This window comes from Mixophyes fleayi, chromosome 8 (assembly GCF_038048845.1).
Source record: "Mixophyes fleayi isolate aMixFle1 chromosome 8, aMixFle1.hap1, whole genome shotgun sequence".
Lineage (NCBI taxonomy): Eukaryota > Metazoa > Chordata > Amphibia > Anura > Limnodynastidae > Mixophyes > Mixophyes fleayi.
This window is the reverse complement of record NC_134409.1, coordinates 77,334,315-77,357,389: the sequence shown is the minus strand read 5'-3', so window position 1 is coordinate 77,357,389 and position 23,075 is coordinate 77,334,315. Positions and strand designations below refer to the sequence as shown.

Genomic DNA, 23,075 nt, shown 5'->3' with positions numbered 1-23,075 from the left:
CTTCACTGCCCAATCAGGACCCTCCAGCACAGCTACCGGGTGTTCACATGCACCCTCGCTCTGACCAGTCAACACCTCCTTCCGCTGGACTCTCCCCAGATCCTCCGCTTGCATCTGTCACCTCTCCTCTGCTGCTGGAAGTGAGCCTTTCTCTGCAAGTTTTTCCAGGTAAGTCGCTGTCCTTCAGTTTTCGCGCCCTTTCTTCCGTCGGATCACCAGGCTATCGTCTCGCTCTGCCGAGGGAATTAGGAGGGTAATCCTAGCCTCCATGACCACAATAATGGGGACAAATTCCTCAGCCATTGTTCACAGGTGATGGCGCTCACCGTCGGCGAGGTCCCCACTCCTCTCCGCTAAGACCCGATCCTCCAACACAGTCTCCAGCGGGCAATATGGCCTCCAATCTCCCCTCCTCTCCCGATTCGGCCGCGATCGATCAACTCCACACACTCACCGCAGACTCCGCTATCAGCCCACTTATGGGGGATTTGTAGAAATAATCCCCGTACGGGTGAAATTCGAATAGGCAGGACAGAGTGTTTGGCTTTATTTAGAATATGTCCGCCATGTGGCGGGAAGATTTGGTGTGGCTCTATTTCAGAACCGGACTCTGGGGATATGTAACAAGTTGACCCCGTGTTGCTATGTGGGTCTCGTCTGGCCTCCTGGGCTTAGTATAAGCCAAGTTCTGATGTCTTTGGAGTTTTTCAGACCCCTGATGTCAACGGATAGTTTAGGAGTTACACAGAGCCAAAGTAAAAAGCGGCCATTCTAGATGTCCCGGCCACCGGAAGTCTGTATACCGGTATTTAATAAAAACCACTTCATTCTCTACGCTTTCTCAGTGGTCTTATATTGGGAATCCTGACAACTATACTGGGGGAGCTGCTATAATATAGTATTCTACTATACTCGGGGTGCTGCTATACTATACCACACTACTATTCTGGGGGAGCTGCTATACCATACTACACTACTATAATGGGGCAGCTGCTATACTGCACTACTATACCGGGGGCTCCTATAATATAGTACATTACATTACTATGCTGGGGGGACTGCGATAATACACTACTATCCTGGGGGGCTGCTACACTATACTACTGTACTGGGGGGGTGCTATACTATACTACTGTACTGGGTGGGCTGCTATACTACACTACACTACACTACACTACTATACTGGGGGGGCTGCAATAGTACACTACACTACTATACTGGGGGACTACTATACTTAACTATACTACACTACTAAAACGGGGGGCTGCTATACTACACTACTATATTGGGGGAGCTGCTATACTATACTATACTACTATACTGGGGGGCTGTTATACTATACTACACTACTATACTGGGGGGCTGCTATACTATACTAAACCACTATGCTATGTGTGGGGGCTGCTATACTATACTATACTGTACTATACTACACTATCATACTGTGTGTGGGAAGGGGGCCTCTATACTATACTACACTACTATACTGGTGGTACTGCTATACTTCACTAATATACTGGGAGCTACTATACCCTACTATAGTATGTAGGGTGGCTGCTATACTATACTACACTACACTACTATGCTTTGTGTGGGGGCTGCATTACTATACTTCTATACTGCGAGAGGGAATGGGGGAGCGCTCAACTACGATACCCTACTATACTGGGGAGGCTGCTATACTATACTATACTACCATATTGTGTGAGTGACGGGGTTGCGCTATAATATACTACACTACTATAATGGCGGGTCTGCTATACTACACTACTATAGTGTGTAGGGTGGCTGCTATACTATACTACACTACACTACCCTACACTACTATACTGTGTGTTGGGGGGTGCATTACTATACTATACTACTATACTGTGTGAAGGAAGGGGAGTGCTATACTATGCTACACTACACTACTAGAGGGGTGCTATACTATACTACACTACTATACTGTGTAGGGTGACTGCTATACTATACTACACTACTATACTGGTGGTACTGCTATACTTCACTAATATACTGGGAGCTACTATACCCTACTATAGTATGTAGGGTGGCTGCTATACTATACTACACTACACTACTATGCTTTGTGTGGGGGCTGCATTACTATACTTCTATACTGCGAGAGGGAATGGGGGAGCGCTCAACTACGATACCCTACTATACTGGGGAGGCTGCTATACTATACTATACTACCATATTGTGTGAATGACGGGGTTGCGCTATAATATACTACACTACTATAATGGCGGGTCTGCTATACTACACTACTATAGTGTGTAGGGTGGCTGCTATACTATACTACACTACACTACCCTACACTACTATACTGTGTGTTGGGGGGTGCATTACTATACTATACTACTATACTGTGTGAAGGAAGGGGAGTGCTATACTATGCTACACTACACTACTAGAGGGGTGCTATACTATACTACACTACTATACTGTGTAGGGTGACTGCTATACTATACTTCACTACTATACTGTGTGTGGGGGCTGCTACACTATACTTCACTACTTTACTGTGTGTGGGGGGGCTGCTATACTATACTACACTACTATACTGTGTGTGTTTGGGGCTGCTATACTATACTACACTACTATACTGTGTGTGAGGGCTGCTATACTATTATATACTACACTACTATACTGTGTGAGGGAAGAGGGGCTGCTTTGCTACTATATTGTGTGAGGGAAGGGTGGGCTGCTATGTTACTGTAATGTGTGAGGGAATTGAGTGGGAGGTATTAATATAATGTGAGTGTAAGGTAGGCTATTAATGGTGGACTGTAGTTGAAGCTAATTAATGGATTGTATTTTATTTGTGGGGTGATGTGGGGCTATTTAATTTATTGGTGGGGCTTTTTAATTTAATACTGGTGTTATTAAGTTAAGATGAGGTGATGGAGCTTTAACTTTAATCCTTAGGTGGTATGGGGACTGTTAATTGAATGTGGGGTAGTTTGCGGAGACTGAGGTCTATTTATTAAGTATGAATATGAATTATTTAATGGCAGTGATGGTTGCAAGAAATAGGTATATTTATTAAACGTAAATGCTATTAATTTATTGGGGGGTGGTATCTACTGTAATTTTGGTGGGAGGTAGGCTATTAATTTCATGGTGGTCTGAGAGTCGAAGCTAATTATTTAATGGTGTGTGCTTTTAATTTATTTGTTAGTTGATGGTGGGTCTATTTAATTACAAGTGGACACTGTTAATTTAAGGTGAGGTCAGGTGATGGGACCTTTAATTTATTGCTGGTTGGTTTGGGGCTATCAATTGAATGTGAGGCTGAGTTTGGGGAGGACGTTTGTTTATCAAATGTGAATACGAATTATTTGATGCAGGGGAAGGTGGTGGGAAATGGTTATATTTATTAAATGTAAATGCTATTAATTTATTGCTGGGGCTGTTTGGAGGGAAAGACATTTATATTTTAAATGGGAATACTATTACTTTAATGTTGGGGCTGGAAGGAGGCCTGATTATTAATGTGGGTGCTATTAATTTAATGGCTGGAGTTTTCTAAATTTCATACCCCCATTTTTTTTTCCAGATAGGGCCCTCAATATTCCAGGATCCAGACATTCCGCCTATGCCACCCTGTCTGTTGCTGCTGGGAACCGGCTGGGCTTACTTTGCCACCATTCCCTTTCGCTATCCCAAATGCGCCTCTCCTGCCACAGTAGGAGGAGCCTGCTGCCACCACTGGGCTCCTTTATGGTGCCCAGAGCCACTTTCCTTCTGAGTAACTGTCGCTGCTAGTGTACTCCCGTGCTGGTATACTTGGGCTCGTACCCCGGACTGCTTACTATGAATCAGGGTGCTATGGATGGATCTCCCCTGGCCTATCAGACTGGCCAAAGATGCTGGGTAGTGGCAGAGCGGTTGTACTGGAGAGCTGGGTCCAACCTCAAAAACAGCCGGAGAACGGATTAGATTTAGGGTCTAATCTGCAGGTCACAGGAATACAGCAATATTGAAGATGTTTTCAAGCAGGTCTTTGAAGCAAGTGATGTTTATTTGCTCTCACACTGGTTGAAGGTACCAGATGATCAGGTCAGATGGAACATCAGAATGATACATTTCAGTGTACATGACAGTGCTTTTTATTAGAGATGGGCGGGCTCGGTTCCCCCGAGATCTGAATTCATCCGAAATCAGCCTATCCGAGTACCGAGCCGAGCACGCTCGGTACTCTCCCGCCCGTTCGGATTCAAAATCGAGGCAAAACGTCATCGTGACGTATTCATTTTTCTGAGCTCGGTTCTCGCGAGATTTGAAAAGCATAAATACCAGCCTCCACAGCAATCCATTACCATTTGACAGAGGGAGAAAGCTGGGTTAGGTCACACTGGCTATATCAGCGCAGGGACAGAGCAGTAATTGGACACATTATTGTTTCAATTCAATACCATTGTAATCTTAATACCAGTTGTTACAGCAAAAAGAGGAGAAGAGGGGGGTTTTTGTTCAGTTTCTGGCACTCCAAGTGCTTTTGGAGTGTCCCCATTCTTTTGCAGAAATTTTTCTGGCTGTCAAACGTCCTATTTGGCAGCAGTGTCTAAAAAATATACTTAGCACTCCCAAGTGCTTTTGGGGTGTCCCCCATTCTTTTGCATAAATTTTTCTGGCTGTCAAAAGTCCTGTTTGGCAGCAGTGTCAAAAAAATATATTTAGCACTCTCAAGTGCTTTTGGGGTGTCCCCCATTCTTTTGCATACATTTTTCTGGCTGTCAAAAAAGTCCTATTTGTCAGCAGTTAAAAAAATAATATTTAGCACTCCAAGTGCTTTTGGGGTGTCCCCCATTCTTTTGCATAAATATTTCTGGCTGTCAAAAGTCCTGTTTGTCAGCAGTCTAAATAAATAATATTTAGCAATCAAAGTGCTTTTGGGGTGTCCCCTATTCTTTTGCATAAATATTTCTGGCTGTCAAAAGTCCTGTTTGTCAGCAGTCTAAATAAATAATATTTAGCACTCCAAGTGCTTTTGGGGTGTCCCCCATTCTTTTTGCATTAATTTTTCTGGCTGTCAAAAGTCCTGTTTGTCAGCTGTATCTAAAACAATTTGTAGCACTACAAGTGCTTTGGGTTCAGAATGGATTCAAAGCAGTCCACATATGAGCAGAATGAGCAACCAGGTTCTGTCACCAGTTCTGATGGTAGTGTTCCTAGTACGTCATCTGGGAAAGGCGATGTCAAACTACACAGTCTTTTCAAATCAGTCAAAAAAACACACACCCAAAAAAAATTTGCCGTGTTGAAGCGAAAAAGAAGTGTAACTGAGGAAAAGTTAAGTGGCGATAAAAAAAAAATTGCCAACATCTCATTCTACACACGCAGTGGCAAAGAGAGAATGAGGCCTTCACCTTTTTCTATTAGTGGCAGATCCAAAAATGTTACCGAGCCTACAAGTGGTGCACAACTACTGTTACGCGTCAAAGCCAAATTGCAAGATAACAGTGAGGCATTAGAGGATAATGTGTGCTCTGAATCAGAAATGACACCAATCCCTGTGGAGAGTCCATCCAACAGTGGGATGTCTAATCGTGAGCATTCTGTTAGTGTACCCATAAAGAGGGGCCCTTTCAGCAGTTCTGCTGATGTGTGCCTGAACAGCCCAAGTGTAGCCGGTGATACACAAATTGAGGATGCCACTTTGGAATTAGAAGAGGGGGAGATTTGTGTAGGCGACGAGGGCGCTAATGATGATGTTGATGATTATGATGCAGACAGATACCAAATTGCCTTTCTCAATTTCTATTTATATTCTAGATTATATAACGGCTGCTTTTGTTCTATTTTACTACAAGTGGAGAGGGGATCTGATGCAGACAGATACCATACTGCCTTTGTCCATTTCTTTTTATATTCTAGTTCTACAGTCTATGCAGGCTGCTTTTGTTCTATTCAACTACAAGTGGATGGCGGGGGGGGGGGGTCATAGATAGCCACCAAACTACCTTGGTCCATTTATTTTTACTTTCTAATTCTACAGTCTATGCAGGCTGCTTTTTTTCTATTCAACTACAATTGGAGGCCGGGGGGGGGGCATAGATAGCCACCAAACTACCTTGGTCCATTTATTTTTACTTTCTAATTCTACAGTCTATGCAGACTGCTTTTTTTCTATTCAACTACAAGTGGAGGGCGGGGGGGGGGGGGGCATAGATAGCCACCAAACTACCTTGGTCCATTTATTTTTACTTTCTAATTCTACAGTCTATGCAGGCTGCTTTTTTTCCATTCAACTACAAGTGGAGGGTGTAATATACACCCAAAGACGATGGCTACATTGCCAATGATCAAAGATGGAGGAGGTAGACAACCATGTTTGTCTGTATAATTTGCAGGCAAGTTTTCGAATTAAGGACGGCCTATCAGGGATTAAACTGTTTTTTTCATAATTTAATAGCTTTAGAATTACCTCATTTATCCAAGAAACTGGTGGAGCACTAAATTAGGTTATTTTAGACCAAAAAAACTGTATTTTTTTCAAAAACGCCAAAACAAAACCAAACAAAACCAAAACCAAAACCAAAACAGGCAATGACGGTTTGGCAAAACCAAAACCAAAACCAAAACACGACTGTAATCCAGATCCAAAACCAGTGAGCATCTCTAATTTTTATACAGATTTGGACACATGCTATTTTTAGAATCAGGATGTAACCTGTTTACCAAAACATAGATTGACATGCATTGCAAAGCTAACAATAGTTACACTTATCTGTGATATCTTAAACACCTTGCTGTGATTTCCTGCATCTTATTGCAGAGGCAAGAAATCTATTAGAAAGTCAAAGGTCTAATTGACATGAATGCTTTCTTCAGACAGTCGCAGAATACACATTCCCAAAGAAAGGTCCAAACCCCAAACAAGTCGTTTCCCCACATCCCAATACACAAAAGACTTTCTAAACAATGGCTCATTGTATCAGATATATACATCAGAAATAAGGCATGCCCTTTGGCAATGTTAAAACAGAAAAAAAAACAAATTTTCTCCCCTGGTCTCATAAAAAAAGATTTCCTATATCAAAATATACACAATATCAAAAATAAGTGCATTGGCTATTATATAAATTAGCGCCCTGCGCTATTTCGTTTAAATAAATTTATACCATAAGTTATTTATAAGTGATCCAGTCACAGTATTTGTCTAAAAGGTTTCTAAAATGATAACCCCCCTGTCTTAAGATCCCATTGCCTGCCTTCTACCTTGAACTAGTCCAATTCTCAGATCACTTTGTTGAACATATGGCCAGCCCCCATTGCACTATATCACTAGCAAACCCTTGGAATATCTCTCCCCTCCACTTAAGCCATTGCCAGTCCCCACTCTGCTGATCCCATTTAAAACCCTTAATGCACTGTTATTATTTCAAACCAACCCCAATCACCAAAGTCAGATATGTTTCTATGAAGGAAATATTGGAAGGATGTATTAGTAGACAAGTAAACAAGTTGGAGCACAAAGGCATAAACCATTCGCAAATAATGCAAAAGCAGTCATGCATTTTTATATCACAGGACTGGCAGCTTATCCCCTGCACTGCTTCAGAGATGAGCCAGTGTGTCTTAAGTCATCACATCTAGGTTTTCCTAAATGTTACTACAACCAAATTCCAGTAGTTCTAAACCCCGCCTAGTTTTGTGTTGGCCCCACCTACAGTTGATTTGGTCCCACCCACATGAGGCCACTTCAATAATTTTTTTCCAGGGCCATTTTAAAGTCCCAAATAGCCCCTGGTGAAGGGAGCTGGATTTTGAATTAAGGATGAGTTTTTTTTACCTACAGCATGAGGGCGCTATGAGCGTTTTAGTCTAGGTTGGCCTAAACCCTTTTTCAGGCTCTGAGCCAGTGTTTATGATGGTTGCTTTAAGTTTGCAGATAAGGGGATCAGACAATAGCATATGGCATTCTTCAACAAAGGAGCATAATCCCGATAGATGCGGTGGTAGTCATCATCACGATGACAGTAACACTGACAACAAAGACAGCGACATAAAAATAACGATTAACATTACTGCGACAGGGAGTATATATGTACATACCATAATTTAGATGTACAGCATCTCCAATAGCACTTATACCCGTCACCTGTGAATTCCGAGTAAACAAAAGGCAGCGATTGGGAAGGACATAATTCACACTGCTGACAGTGTGATTGCCGCTTTTAAGGCGGCAATGGGTGGATTTACAAACTGGTTTCTTTAAATGTATTCCACTTGGTTCAACAAAGGTGTTGATTAATATTTTTTTCATTACATTATACTTTAATATTGATATTTGTGCCTCCAGTTTGGGGTTCCAATGTCTGTAAACTGGTTTTATGTATTAGTTTGCACATGTCCTCCTGCAACTTTTACTAAATTAATTAGCTTTACATTTTTGCTACCTTCTGTGTTTTTCATCATGGCATTTACAGCATATTATAAAGATATTATTGTTTAGTTTCGTTTGGATAGCAGATAAACAAATCAACTCTATCCTCCGTACTGGCTGCATTTATATCCACGGAACATTTCTATGGTTTATCCAAGAGCAAGACAAATGAAAACCTTTTCCTAGATTATATAAAAGGTCTTGTTGAAAGACAAAATAGGAATAAAGAAGTATACAGCAATGTTATGGTAAAAATTCTAAGATGCTACATGAAAACTGATATATAAAAGTCTTAATTATACCATTAGATATTTTGGTTAATTTTAGAAAGGACTGCAAATAAAGAACGTACATTAAAACACAGAAGATATTTTAGGAATAAATATCTTTGGTAAAGTTATTATTTATTAAATTCTGTACCTGGCTGCCATGACGATTTCGCCATGAGATCCAACGAGTGCCATCTCTACTGTAGTTTATTTTAAACATCTGTGCAAACTCATTGCCATGTCCTCCAGCATGCCGACCTTGAGTGCCTACCAAGGTTATGAAATGGAGGACTCGTAAATCAATCTGCAGAAACTCAGTTAACTCCTCTGGGTCTACTGGCATTTCTGGACACCAAGCTCCATCTCCTTCTTCTAAATCCAACCTACATGGAAAAAAGATTAATAAGGTGGTATTCAGTTATAGCCAGGATCTCTGAATTTTTTTTTTAAGGAGATCTTCACAAGTTTGCAGGAAGTAATACGAGTACAATTTTAAAAACACGAAAAAGGCATAGTACCTATCGAATCACCTTTAAGAGAGTAGTTAAATGAATACAAAATCAGAATTTCAAATTAATATAATATATTAATATTCCATATATATATATATATACACACATTAGTTTTGTGTCATAAATGTTAAATAAATTATGCATTCATAATTAATGTTCTGTCACAAGCAATCTTAAATGTTTCATTCGAGAGCTCTATCTCTTCCAAAACCATCTGCACAGAGGCTTCCTATCAATATTAACTAGGGATCTTGTTAACAGTTAATATGCCCATTGACAAATCTTGAAACATCTGGGGGCTCATCCTGAGTTGGGAGTTGTGGTTTATTTAACATTTTGTATTGTGGAACTACAGGTCCCAGCCAGCCGTGGTGTTACTTGTGGTTCTCCATGTGCCAACATGCGTGTTGTTTCTGGCGATTTTTAAAGCAAACTCAGGAGAGTTTGCTTAATCACAGCTTTATAAATTTGAGACTTGTATAGCTACAGTGGCAAACAGTCAGAAGTTTCATCTCTATCGATTTTTGAAATAGAGATTTTGACAGAAACACATCTCTGGCAATTTTACATGAAATCTCAGGTTCATACATTTGCGAGTTTCAACTCTCCCTATCAAATCGCTGGATTTGCAAAATCGCACCTTAGATATGAAGCTAAAGTTAAGTTTTGATGAAGGACACAAAAATAACTGAATAGCAATCAGTGACAGACTGCAGTTTAGGTTTGCAGATTTGTTTACTTTTGCCTGGACCTATGCTTGGACTTCATACTGGACCGGACCTTTCCCAGTTTATATCATAGCTGTATTGCATGTAAAGGAGTGGCTCCATATTCAGGACACTACCAGATCATAGCACGAATCAGAGCTGTATTAAAGCACATGCTAGTGAACAGCAAGATTAGCTGATTTCAGCTTGACTTTGTTTTAATACGGATAACCATGCTTCTAATAAACTTTATTAGTCCCAAATAAAGAGATCTAATAATTATTATGTATCACTCAGACCATTTTTATGATGTCTTACTGTTAATTATTATCAATTATTATTAGAGATGGGCGGGTCCGGTTCTCCGAGAACCGAACCCACCCGAACTTTGGGTATCCGAGTACCGAGCTGAGCAGCTCGGTACTCTCCCGCCCATTCCGAATCCAAATCGAGGCCGAATGTCATTGTGACGTCGTCGGATCTCGGGGCTCGGTTCTCGCGATACTTCAACTTTATAAATACACGCCTCCACAGCAATCCATCGCCATTTGACAGAGGGAGAGAGCAGGGTGTAGTCATAGGCTAATTAGAGCAGGGACAGAGAATACAATATTGTTCTTGCAATTGCTCTAACCAAAATCGCTAGTGCAGAGAGGAGGATAGAGGTTTATTATTTTTTCTTCATATTTGGCACTCCCCAGCGCTTTTGGGGTGTCCCCCATAATTGTGCATAAATATTTCTGGCTGTCAAAAGTCATATCTGTCAGCAGTATCTACTAAATAATTTTTAGCACTCCTCAGTGCTTTTGGGGTGTCCTCCCTAATTGTGCATTAATATTTCTGGCTGTCAAAAGTCATATCTGTCAGCAGTATCTACTAAATAATTTTTAGCACTCCTCAGTGCTTTTGGGGTGTCCTCCCTAATTGTGCATTAATATTTCTGGCTGTCAAAAGTCATTTCTGTCAGCAGTATCTACTAAATAATTTTTAGCACACGTCAGTGCTTTTGGGGTGTCCTCCCTAATTGTGCATTAATATTTCTGGCTGTCAAAAGTCATATCTGTCAGCAGTATCTACTAAATAATTTTTAGCACTCCTCAGTGCTTTTGGGATGTCCTCCCTAATTGTGCATTAATATTTCTGGCTGTCAAAAGTCATATCTGTCAGCAGTATCTACTAAATAATTTTTAGCACTCCTCAGTGCTTTTGGGGTGTCCTCCCTAATTGTGCATTAATATTTCTGGCTGTCAAAAGTCATTTCTGTCAGCAGTATCTACTAAATAATTTTTAGCACACCTCAGTGCTTTTGGGGTGTCCTCCCTAATTGTGCATTAATATTTCTGGCTGTCAAAAGTCATATCTGTCAGCAGTATCTACTAAATAATTTTTAGCACTCCTCAGTGCTTTTGGGGTGTCCTCCCTAATTGTGCATTAATATTTCTGGCTGTCAAAAGTCATATCTGTCAGCAGTATCTACTAAATAATTTTTAGCACTCCTCAGTGCTTTTGGGGTGTCCTCCCTAATTGTGCATTAATATTTCTGGCTGTCAAAAGTCATATCTGTCAGCAGTATCTACTAAATAATTTTTAGCACTCCTCAGTGCTTTTGGGGTGTCCTCCCTAATTGTGCATTAATATTTCTGGCTGTCAAAGTCATATCTGTCAGCAGTATCTACTAAATAATTTTTAGCACTCCTCAGTGCTTTTGGGGTGTCCTCCCTAATTGTGCATTAATATTTCTGGCTGTCAAAAGTCATATCTGTCAGCAGTATCTACTAAATAATTTTTAGCACTCCTCAGTGCTTTTGGGGTGTCCTCCCTAATTGTGCATTAATATTTCTGGCTGTCAAAAGTCATATTTGTCAGCAGTATCTACTAAATAATTTTTAGCACTCCTCAGTGCTTTTGGGGTGTCCTCCCTAATTGTGCATTAATATTTCTGGCTGTCAAAAGTCATAACTGTCAGCAGTATCTACTAAATAATTTTTAGCACTCCCCAGTGGTTTGCGCTCAGAATGGATTCAAAGCAGTCCACATATGATCTGAATGAGCAACCAGGTTCTGTCACCAGTCCTGATGTTAGTGTTCCCAGTACGTCATCTGGCCAAGGCGATGTCAAACAATAGAGTGTTTTCAAATTAGTGCAAAAAACAAAAACCAAAAAAAAATTTACTGTATTGAAGCGAAAAAGAAGTGTAACTGAGCAAAAGTTAAGTGACGATAAAAAAAAAATTGCAAGCATGCCATTCTACACACGCAGTGGCAAAGAGAGAATGAGGCCTTCACTTTTGGCTATTAGTGGCAGATCCCAAAAAGTTACCCAGCCTACAATTGGTGCACAACTACTGTTACGCGTCAAAGCCGAGCTGCAAGATAACAGTGAGGCATTACAGGAGAATATTTGCTCTGATTCACAAATGACAACAATCCCTGTGGAGAGTCCATCCAACAGTGGGATGTCTAATCGTGAGCATTCTGCTGATGTGTGCCTTAATAGCCCGAGTGTAGCCGGTGATACCCAAATTGAGGATGCCACTTTGGAATTAGAAGAGGATGAGGGGGAGATTTGTGTAGGCGACGAGGGCGCTAATGAGGATGTTGATGAGGATGAGGTTGTTTGTGTAAGTCCTGCACCAGTGGCAGCAGTTCTGGCACGTGACAAGAAAAAGGCCATTGTCATGCCTGGGCATAAAACAAAAAAATCCACTTCTTATGTGTGGAATTATTTCTACCCAAATCCAGACAACAATTGTATAGCCATTTGTAGTGTATGTGAAGCCACAGTCAGTCGAGGGAGGGACCTTAACCATCTTGGAACCTCGTCTATGTTACGCCATTTAACGAGAGTTCATGGCAAAGTGTTGGGAAAAGCTGAAAGTTCTTCCCAAAAGAATACCTGCACTCCCTCATCAGCTAAGACCCTCCGCTCACCGACATACCGACGGCTACAAAATACACCCACCACACCATCCTCATCAATATCCTCAGTAGCGCTCGGAGTTAGCCCGGCATCCCACTTAAGGCTGGATGACTCCGGCACTATTATTGATTCCTCTGAAGAAAGCGTTAGTCCTGCTGCTGCTGTTGCTGCTGCTGGGGGTGAATCGTCATCCCAGAGGCAGGTTAATAAAATGAGCAGTCCTACATTTCAGCAATTAACTGTGAAACAATCATTTGCGAGGGGAAGCAAATATGACAGCAGTCACCCAGTCGCCAAGCGAATCACAGACACCATGGCTGCAATGTTAGTGTTAGATCTGCGTCCAATCTCCACAATAAACGCAGCTGGTTTTTCACAGTTAATTGAGGTTTTGTGTCCGCGTTACAGAATTCCATCGCGACACCATTTCTCCCGTAAAGCTATTCCACAACTATACCAAAAAGTGTGTAAAAATGTAGAGATTGCGCTGAAAAATGCCATTCTGCCCACTGTTCACTTAACCACAGATATGTGGACAAGTGGAAGTGGCCAAACCAAAGACTATATGACTGTGACAGCCCACTGGGTTGGTCATTCACCTTCACCAGCAGGAACAGCAGCAGCATGTACACCACTACGTAACATTTGTCACAGGCAGGCCACTCTTTGTATCACCGGCTTCACTAACAGGCATACGGCTGACAATTTGTTACGCAAACTGAGAGATGTGATTGATGCATGGCTTATACCACTCGGACTCTCCCCAGGGTATGTCATTTCAGATAACGCCAACAATATAGTGTGAGCATTACAGCTGGGTGATTTCCAACATATTCCCTGTTTTGCTCACACCATCAACTTGGTGGTGCAGAGCTTCCTACGAAATAACCGTGAGGTGCAGGAGATGCTTTCGGTGGCCCGTAAAATTTCAGGCCATTTCAGGCATTCAGCCACAGCATGTAGGAGATTACAGCAGCTCCAAGAGCAGTTTAACTTGCCCTGCCACCAACTTAAGCAAGAGGTGGTAACTCGGTGGAATTCCACCCTGTACATGCTTCAGAGGATGGAAGAACAGCGCAAAGCCATCCAAGCATATTGCACAAGTCATGACATTGGGAAAGGAGGGGGGATGTATTTCACTCTTGCACAGTGGGGAATCCTTTCAGTGCTGTGCAAGGTGCTGAAACCATTTGAAGTTGTGACATGTGAGGTCAGTGCAGATTCTGCTAGTTTGAGCCAAGTCATTCCTTTAATTAGACTATTGGAAAAGCATCTTGAGAAAATGAAGGAGGAGCTGAAAGCAAGCAATTCAGCAAAGTATGTTGGCCTTGTCGATCAAGTACTTAATTCGCTTCACAATGATCCCCGAGTTATTAAGATCTTGAACTCGGATCAGTACGTTTAGGCCACTGTGCTTGATCCAAGGTTTAAAACCTACATTGAGTCTTTACTTGTAAATGAGCGAGATGTGAACTTTTGCAAGGAGCTATTGCTCAGCAAGTTGGCCGCTGAACTGGGCCTCAGCTTGACGACGTGTCCTCCTTCACTTTCTCAAGCTGTTGCTCGTAAAAAATTAATTTTCCAAAAAAGAAGCAGGGAAGACACAGGGGGCAGACCAGAACAATTTAACATCTGGGCTGGTTTGAAGGATTTTTCAAAAAAATGTGTCACTTTGCCCATAACTCCATCCAATATGAGTATAAACATGCAAAGGATGGTGGAGGATTACTTTCAAGAGGTAGTTGATATGGAAATGTCAGACAGTCCCTTTCCTTACTGGGAAGAAAAGCAGGCCATTTGGAAACCCATGTACAAACTTGCTTTGCAATACCTAAGCTGCCCACCCTCCAGTGTGTACTCTGAACGAGTGTTCAGCACAGCAGGGAACTTAGTCAGTGATCGCCGTAGAAGGTTACTTCCCAAAAATGTGGAGAAAATGATGTTTATAAAAATGAACTACATCTTCCACGAGGAAGGCCTTCACCATCCAAGACATCCAAGCACTGACTGTTCTCTAATGGCGGATTCAAGCGGCGATGAATTGATAGTCTGTGATGATACACTGATGAGGGTGAGGATTAAGCTGAAGATAATGCCGATAACATCTTTTTAAAACTTTCTATGTAAGTGTAGGGTGCAATCTACCCCCAAAGAGGAAAGGGACTTGTGGCATTTCCATATCACATACCATCTTGAAAGGCTGCTGTTAGGGCAATTTATCCTTAAGGGTAGGGTGTCATAGACAGAGTGACCCTAAACTGGCTTTGTCCATTTTTCATAATATTGTACAGTCTATAATGGCTGAATTTTTGGGTATTTTATACAAGTGGAGGGGGGCCTAGAGAGACAGAAACCAAACTGGCTTTTTCCATGTCAATTAATATTGTACAGTCTATAATGGCTGAATTTTTTGGTATTTTATACAAGTGGAGGGGGGCCTAGAGAGACAGAGTGACCCCAAACTGTCTTTCTCCATGTCAATTAATATTGTACAGTCTATAATGGCTGAATTTTTTAGTATTTTATACAAATGGAGGGGGGCCTAGAGAGACAGAAACCAAACTGGCTTTCTCCATGTCAATTAATATTGTACAGTCTATAATGGCTGAATTTTTTGGTATTTTATACAAGTGGAGGGGGGCCTTGAGAGACAGAAACCAAACTGGCTTTTTCCATTTCTTTACATATTTAACTATAAGTGTATGGTGTAATATACATTCAAAGACGATGGCTGCATTGCCAATATGCATAGATGGAGAGGAAGACAATCTGTTTTGTGTGTAGAATAGGCCTACCAACGAAGAATTAAACTGTTTTTTTGGATGATTTATTACCTCAACAATTAGATTACTTGTCTCTAAAACAGTTGGAGCACTAAATTGGGTTAATTTAGGCCCAAAAACATGGATTTTCCAAAAAAATAGCAAAACAAAACCAAACAAAACCAAAACCAAAACCAAAACACGCAATGGCGGTTTTGCAAAACCAAAACCAAAACCAAAACACGACGGTAATCCAGATCTAAAACCAAATCCAAAACCAAAACACGGGGGTCAGTGACCATCTCTAATTATTATGTAGGCACCTTTTTAGTTTAGAAAAATGTATTCAATATTATTTTATTTTTAATTTACATTACTTTATTGCTTTTTTATTGATAATAGAAATATATTATATTATATTTTGTATTATTACTATAACTTTGACTCAATTCCTTCATTCATTTTATATAGTATTGCTACTCTTATTTCAATTTATTGAAGTTTAGATTAATTTATAAAAAAAAATTCTTACTAATTTTATTACAAAAGCATTTATATACTATACTTCGTATAGCAATGTAAACTTCTCAAATGGACAGATGCCGCTCCCTCGCACTGCTACAGAGGTGAAGCAGACAGGTTAGGATACAATCTGCAAGGTAGGTTGGCCTTCATTCAATGACACTTTCCTTGTTTCTAGCAGCTATGGCTTTTCAGTGTTATAGAACTAGAAAGTCATGCATGCTCTGCCAGAGGGAAATTGTTTCAATTGTATGAAATAAAGACAGACAGAGATTGCAAGTTGACAGTAGTCATGTTGAGAAGAACCACAAAACAACATCAAGGTCAAAGGTATAGGCAAACATAAGACAATAACATAGCACCACAAGGTGTTGCCTACATAAGACTAACAAATCTATGAGAGCAATGTTGAACTTGTAGTTCCAAAATAGCTGGAAAGCCATTGGCTACACTGGTATACAGTCAGCCACATAATACAATTAAAGTGGAACTGTCACCATATTCATGGTATCTAAAACCACCTTACAAGATGGGCTGGTACTGGTGCACTATGTCAACTTTCTTGGCAAGCACACAGCACTATGCAGTACTATGTGCTTGTTGTCCAGGCAAGCCCCTGGGAAGGGTGGGGGGATTATTAGGAGTCTAACATAGAGGTAATAAACAAGCACCTCATTTCCAACAGAACATTCACAATCAAATTCAAATGCTAAGTTGTGCAATGATGAAGTATCTTATGAATATAAATTATCCATGACATATGGAAATATTTTTTCAAGATAAATACATAAAGCAGACAAATGTTAGTTTTGTGTCAAAACTGAATAACGTATATTTTCCTTCTTAGAAGTAAAGGAAATGCCGAGAGCTTACCTCCCATACTTGGCTGCAGTAGATTCTGACCACTGACTAGATGCAGTGATGTCTTCATCTGGAATCTGTCTTCCGGTCATACCCAAAGGATAACGACAGACCGCTGTATGCAATGACATTTTTTTAAATATAGGATAAATTACTAAATCAGGGTTGACTACCATGGCATATAGTATAACAGCCCACTATGCAGCAAAGTGTATCTACAAGACTAATCAGTCACCTTACATGCATAAAGTGACAGAAAATCATTACTATTGGGAGAGTTTAAGCAAAGATTATTTTCACACTGTATTTTAAGGTGCATTTGACTACCGTCAGAGCACATTATTGTATTCAAACTCCATCTGTTGCTTGTCCGGGATGTCAGCAGATTTGCAGTAGACATGGGGAACGGGAATTAGATTATCAGAATTTTTATAGCAACATATAGATTTTCAGTGACTGTGCTGATATCGAGGGATACATCCATACTCTGTTGAGTGTGCTACCATTGATGGACATCAATTGTTAATGACAGAAGGGGGTGGACAATTACAAATTCATTAATTTCCTGGGCCCTAAATGATTGCAGTTCACACTGAACACAGTGTGTTTCTAATCTGTGGTCACTTGAACTTCCGCTTTACAATGTAATGCACAATGAAATGTGGAAGGCTATCCCTTTAGTGAAAGCTGGGCTAAGGAAAGGGAATAATGTCTCGTCTGCCCCCCTCCACAAGCACATTGGCAGAAAGGAGTGGGGCAGCATTCTCAGATTTTCAGATTAGGAGTATGCCACATGGCTATAGCAGCATAGCCAAGTGCCACACTCCCAGCTTAACACCAACATGGAGGACCAGCAGCTTCACATGTAGGAAGCTGCTGGCTGTTTCTCCTTTATGTCAGTGGCTGTTTGCTCTGTCTAAGGATGTTGTATGAGTAAAATAATGTCACTCATTTAGGGTTTAAGTGTCCCTAATCATTGGCACCCTAGACAACCACCTAGGTTCACCTAATAGTAGTGTCGGTTCTGCCATTTATAAACATTGAATATGTAAAATGTATTTGGTCTCTCTCACCTCTGGATCCCTGAGAATTCTCAATGAAGCTGCAGAGAGACTGTTCAAACCTCAATCCCTGGTGTAAGTTACAAACTGATTATGATGACAGTTAGCTATGATGTACATATTATGTAGCATGACACAATTTACACCTGTGTTTTAGACGGAAATTGCGTACAACTCTACATAAGACCCTATTTGTGAAATCCAAGACAATCTGTTGTGCTGAATCTTGGCGTTCAAGTTGTGCATTTAGACTGACTTTTAACAGCTAGGCATAAAGGGACAATATTATGTATTTATATAACTAACAGGGGCTAATGGAGAAAATATCTATTATTTATATAACAAGGGGGTAAACACTTGTAGTGGCCAATATGCATTGGTGTACTTGTATTACAACAAGAACAGCCAATCTATTTTAACATTATTACCTTGGTATTAACTGGCCAGGGGTACCAGAAAGGGCCCATTGCTGTTCAGCACTCAACAATACTCAGGTAGGTTTTAGGATTTAAACAATGCTCAATTGGTATTAAAGGGCCTAATGTGTGCCAAGAAAACATTCCCCCCACACCCAGGACTGCCAAGAGGAATTAAGGGCCCCGGTACAATAAATTCATGGGGCCCCCCTTGTAGTCGAGCATGCAAAGAAAATTTGCATGCTCGCCTAACGGCAGCGCAAAATTTTTAGAGGGTGTAATCATGCATTTGGGGGCGTGGCAAATGCGCCATTGAGGCGTGGCTAACATCAAAATCACTAGGCTCTCAATTCGCCGGAGCGTCACATATGTCCTGACTTTCAGGACATCTAGCATCACAGTGTAGTATAGAAACAATGCAGTGTGTACACAGAGAGTTCAGTCTTGGCCTGCACCTTACATTGGGCACAACACTCACCAAAAATTGGTATTGTCTCTACTAGAATCACAACATTTCACACACTGTGCTGCTCTCTCCTACCTGTTCTTCTCACTTTCTCCACCTGTGGCTTTCTTTAGTTGCGGTTTGTCCGGATCCTGGAATGCTGAAGGACCTATTTTGAAAAAAAAATGGTTACATATAGAAAATTACAGCCAGCCCCAGCGTTAAATCAATAGCACCCACGATTAATAATTAGGCCTTCCTCCAGCCCCAACATTAAAATAATAGTATTCACATTTAATAAATAAACCTATTCCCTTCCTGCAAACAGCAATACCTATTTCCCGCAATCATCACTGCCATTAAATAACTCATAGTCACATTTAATAAATAGACCTCATTCTCACTAAACTCACCCCCATATTCAATAGGCCCCAAACCACCCCATCTTAAATTAATAGTCCCCACTATTAAATTGACCCACCATCACCCTACAAACAAAATAGCGCCCATTAATTAGCCACCACCTACCTCACACACACTATATTGCAACAAGCCCCCTGTGCCATCACACACACAATACTGTGCCCCTTCATCACAACTACACAATGCCCCCTTATGCTCACACTGCACCATCCATGCTGCTTTCCCCCCTTCTTTTTCACTCTGTGCCTCTCCCCTTTTTTTTTTAATTAGTGCTTCTCTCCGTTTTTTTTTTTTAATTAGTGCTTCTCTCCCCTTTTTTTTTAAATTAGTGCTTCTCTCCCCTTTTTTTTAATAAGTGCTTCTCTCCCCTTTTTTTAATTAGTGCTTCTCTCCCCTTTTTTTTAATTAGTGCTTCTCTCCCCTTTTTTTAATTAGTGCTTCTCTCCCCTTTTTTTTTAATTAGTGCTTCTCTCTCCTTTTTTTAAATGAGTGCTTCTCTCCCCTTTTTTTTAATTAGTGCTTCTCTCCCTTTTTTAAATTAGTGCTTCTCTCAGCCTTTTTTTTTTACTCTCAGCCTCACCTACTCTCTGCTCCTTCATCACAATTACACAGTGCCCCCTTATGCTCACAATGCGCCCTCCATGCTGCTTTCCCCCCTTCTTTTTCACTCTGTGCCTCTCTCCTTTTTTTAAAAAATTAGTGCTTCTCTCCCCTTTTTTTAATTAGTGCTTCTCTCCCCTTTTTTAAATTAGTGCTTCTCTCCCATTTTTTTTAATTAGTGCTTCTCTCCCCTTTTTTTAAATTAGTGCTTCTCTCAGCCTTTTTTCTTTTTTACTTTCAGCCTCACCTACTCTCTGCCCCTTCATCACAACTACACAGTGCCCCCTTATGCTCACAATGCGCCCTCCATGCTGCTTTCCCCCCTTTTTTTTCACTCTGTGCCTCTCTCTTTTTTTTTTTTAATTAGTGCTTCTCTCCCCTTTTTTTAATTAGTGCTTCTCTCCCTTTTTTTTAATTAGTGCTTCTCTCCCTTTTTTATTAATTAGTGCTTCTCTCCCCTTTTTTTAAATTAGTGCTTCTCTCCCCTTTGCTTCTCTCCCCTTTTTTTTAAATTAGTGCTTCTCTCCCCTTTTTTTTTAAATTAGTGCTTCTCTCCCCTTTTTTTAATTAGTGCTTCTCTCCCCCTTTTTTTTTAATTAGTGCTTCTCTCCCCTTTTTTTAAATTAGTGCTTCTCTCCCCTTTTTTTTTAATTAGTGCTTCTCTCCCCTTGCCTCTCCGTTTCTTTACTTACCTTTTGTTTGCTTCTATCTTTTCTTTTCTTCTCTTCTTTCTTCTGGTCTTGTCTGGCGCTCCTCACTGACTGATGGGCGTGACTTGATGACGTCACGCCCGGCAGTCAGTGTGAATGGAGAAGAGAGGAAGGAGGGACGCGGCGCCAATCACGTGAGTATGATTATTTTATTTTTTTATTTTTTTTTCGTTTCAGCTCCCCCCACCAACGACTCATGCCTAGGGTAATATAAACAGTTTATTCAGATAGAAAAAGTAATACTTATGGTTGAATAGTGGGCTGCATTTTAGTGAAATATATTTTGCAACATATTACAACACAATAGATTGGCATACATTACTTTTTAGCCCTTCATTGCCAGCATCTCTTGAGTGCAGTACCATGTAATTTTTGTATCTCAATCACATTCCTGTTCAGATTTTATGGAGTGTATAGCTGTCCATAAAATAAATAATTCCAGACTCAAAATCAAAATAAAACATTAATGTTTTGCATACCTATTTTGAGATTAAACATTTTCCAGAAATGTTTAATTTAAGCTGTTATGTCCTCGTTGCTTATAATACTAAACTGCTAAGTAAATGACTGAAAAGTATTTCAATGCCTTTACTTGAGCAGGATAATACATTAGAGATCACAATATTATTCAAAACAGAGAGGGCACACACCTGGGTTGACTTGTGACTCCACAGAGCTCAGTATTTGCAGATATAATACGATTAGGATAATTTGTATGTCCCTCGCCATCTTTCATAGGTGACTTCACCAAAACCTGCAGAAACATTACATAATTTTCTTTTTTATTAACACAATTTGAAAGTTTAATATTACACACAGTAACATATCATAACACATTTCTACAGATGCTTGGAGAAGTTTATTGGAGAGGGAAAATTTCACCCCTCATGCTATGTAAATTCAGAAACTCCATTTAATTATATGGATGACTTTTTCTAACTTTGTTAAACATACAAATGCTGCTGTTTTTATGAAGTTTATATATTGAAGAAATTAAGGAATATATCAGTTATATGGTAGAATAGTTTGCAGATGTAAGTAGTTACTACTGTTTACATAAACAGCTACTCAAAATACTCTCAATGATGCAAACACATGAAGGCACACAAATATAATGGTACTATTAAAGTAATTTTATCGTTTTCAAATAAGCATTGCCCAAGCAATTGTATTGTGTTTCCAAAGCACAAAGTAATTTATTTTAGCAGATGTAAAATTTAACAGTTCAATACATGATTATAATACAGTACAGCCAATACCAAAAGATAAATACTTACCACTGCGTTTGCTTGCGATAGCTGCGCTCCCACTGGTACCAAAGGACAGTATTTTACTCCAGAATACTGTGATCAGAGAATGACTGAAGCCAGTGGGAGCACAGCTATATTATATACACTCAGTGTTAAAGAGAAAACAATGCAGATGATGTGGCTTGCTTCTATAGGTCCAGACTTCAGGTGGGTCCAGTGTAAACAGGTCATAGGCTAGTTCAAACAATCCCCTCTAAGGTTGAGGGTCAACATTCCAGATGATTCTCCCGCCCAGAAATCAGTTTAAGCTAGTCTATTTACACATTACAGTCAGTATAACTTTAAGTATTTATTCCCTAACATCACTAACTAGAGTAAGCAATGTGCGATCTCTTCGGTGAAAGAATCGGACAACTGCTGATGAATAGGGGATTAAAATGATACCAGACATGACACATTTCCTATAACCTGAATCTTAAATAACACTAAAGTGTACATATAATCATAATATATAAACTAATAATAAACTAAATACTATCTGCTCATAAATCACTGTGGATTGGGATCATTATAAATATGAAATATATAAATAACTAAATGTTGTAGTGCGAGTGTGTGCGTGCGTATTTTACCACGTGATCGCACCATGCCACATAAAGCGTGGCATACTGAGTGCAATCGCACGATAAAGCAATATTAACCAATATACTTTTGTTCATCCAATTATACGACTTCGACAGTACATAGAAGATGTTTTTTTACTATTGTACTATTTGACATCTTTCAATTATTGTAAGCTAAATGGGCTATACTACTAACAGTGAAAATGCTGGCAGTTTCACACTTATAAAAATCTATCTCCTTATGCATCAATATTCACTTTGAACTGTGATATTACTGCTTAGTTATCACCTGAAATTAGGGTCTCTTATATATCTATCTATCTATCTATCTATCTATCTATCTATCTATCTATATATATATATATATATATATATATAGATAAAAATATATATACACATTATATTTACATACATGTATATAAATATTATGTATATACATATACACTACATATTTATATAAATATATATATATATATATATATATATATACACACACATTTATATATATATATATATATATATATATATATATATACACATATAAGCCCCTATATTCAGGTGATAACTAAGCATTAATATCACAGTTCATCAGAGTGAAT

General features: G+C 39.8%; 1 protein-coding gene across 4 annotated transcripts in view; it reads right to left on the bottom strand.

Moving 5' to 3' along the window:
- The window catches only part of DDR2 (discoidin domain receptor tyrosine kinase 2), a 516,782-nt gene that overhangs the window by 323,140 nt on the left and 170,567 nt on the right, over positions 1–23,075 (bottom strand). For all 4 annotated transcript variants that reach the window (XM_075182767.1, XM_075182764.1, XM_075182765.1 and 1 more), the window contains 3 exons: positions 21,254–21,357; positions 16,961–17,063; positions 8,816–9,047 (listed from right to left, as the gene is read on the bottom strand). In XM_075182767.1, the coding sequence (XP_075038868.1) occupies positions 8,816–9,047; positions 16,961–17,063; positions 21,254–21,332 (414 nt within the window). In that variant the 5' untranslated portion in view covers positions 21,333–21,357. The remainder of the gene's footprint in view (positions 1–8,815; positions 9,048–16,960; positions 17,064–21,253; positions 21,358–23,075) is intronic.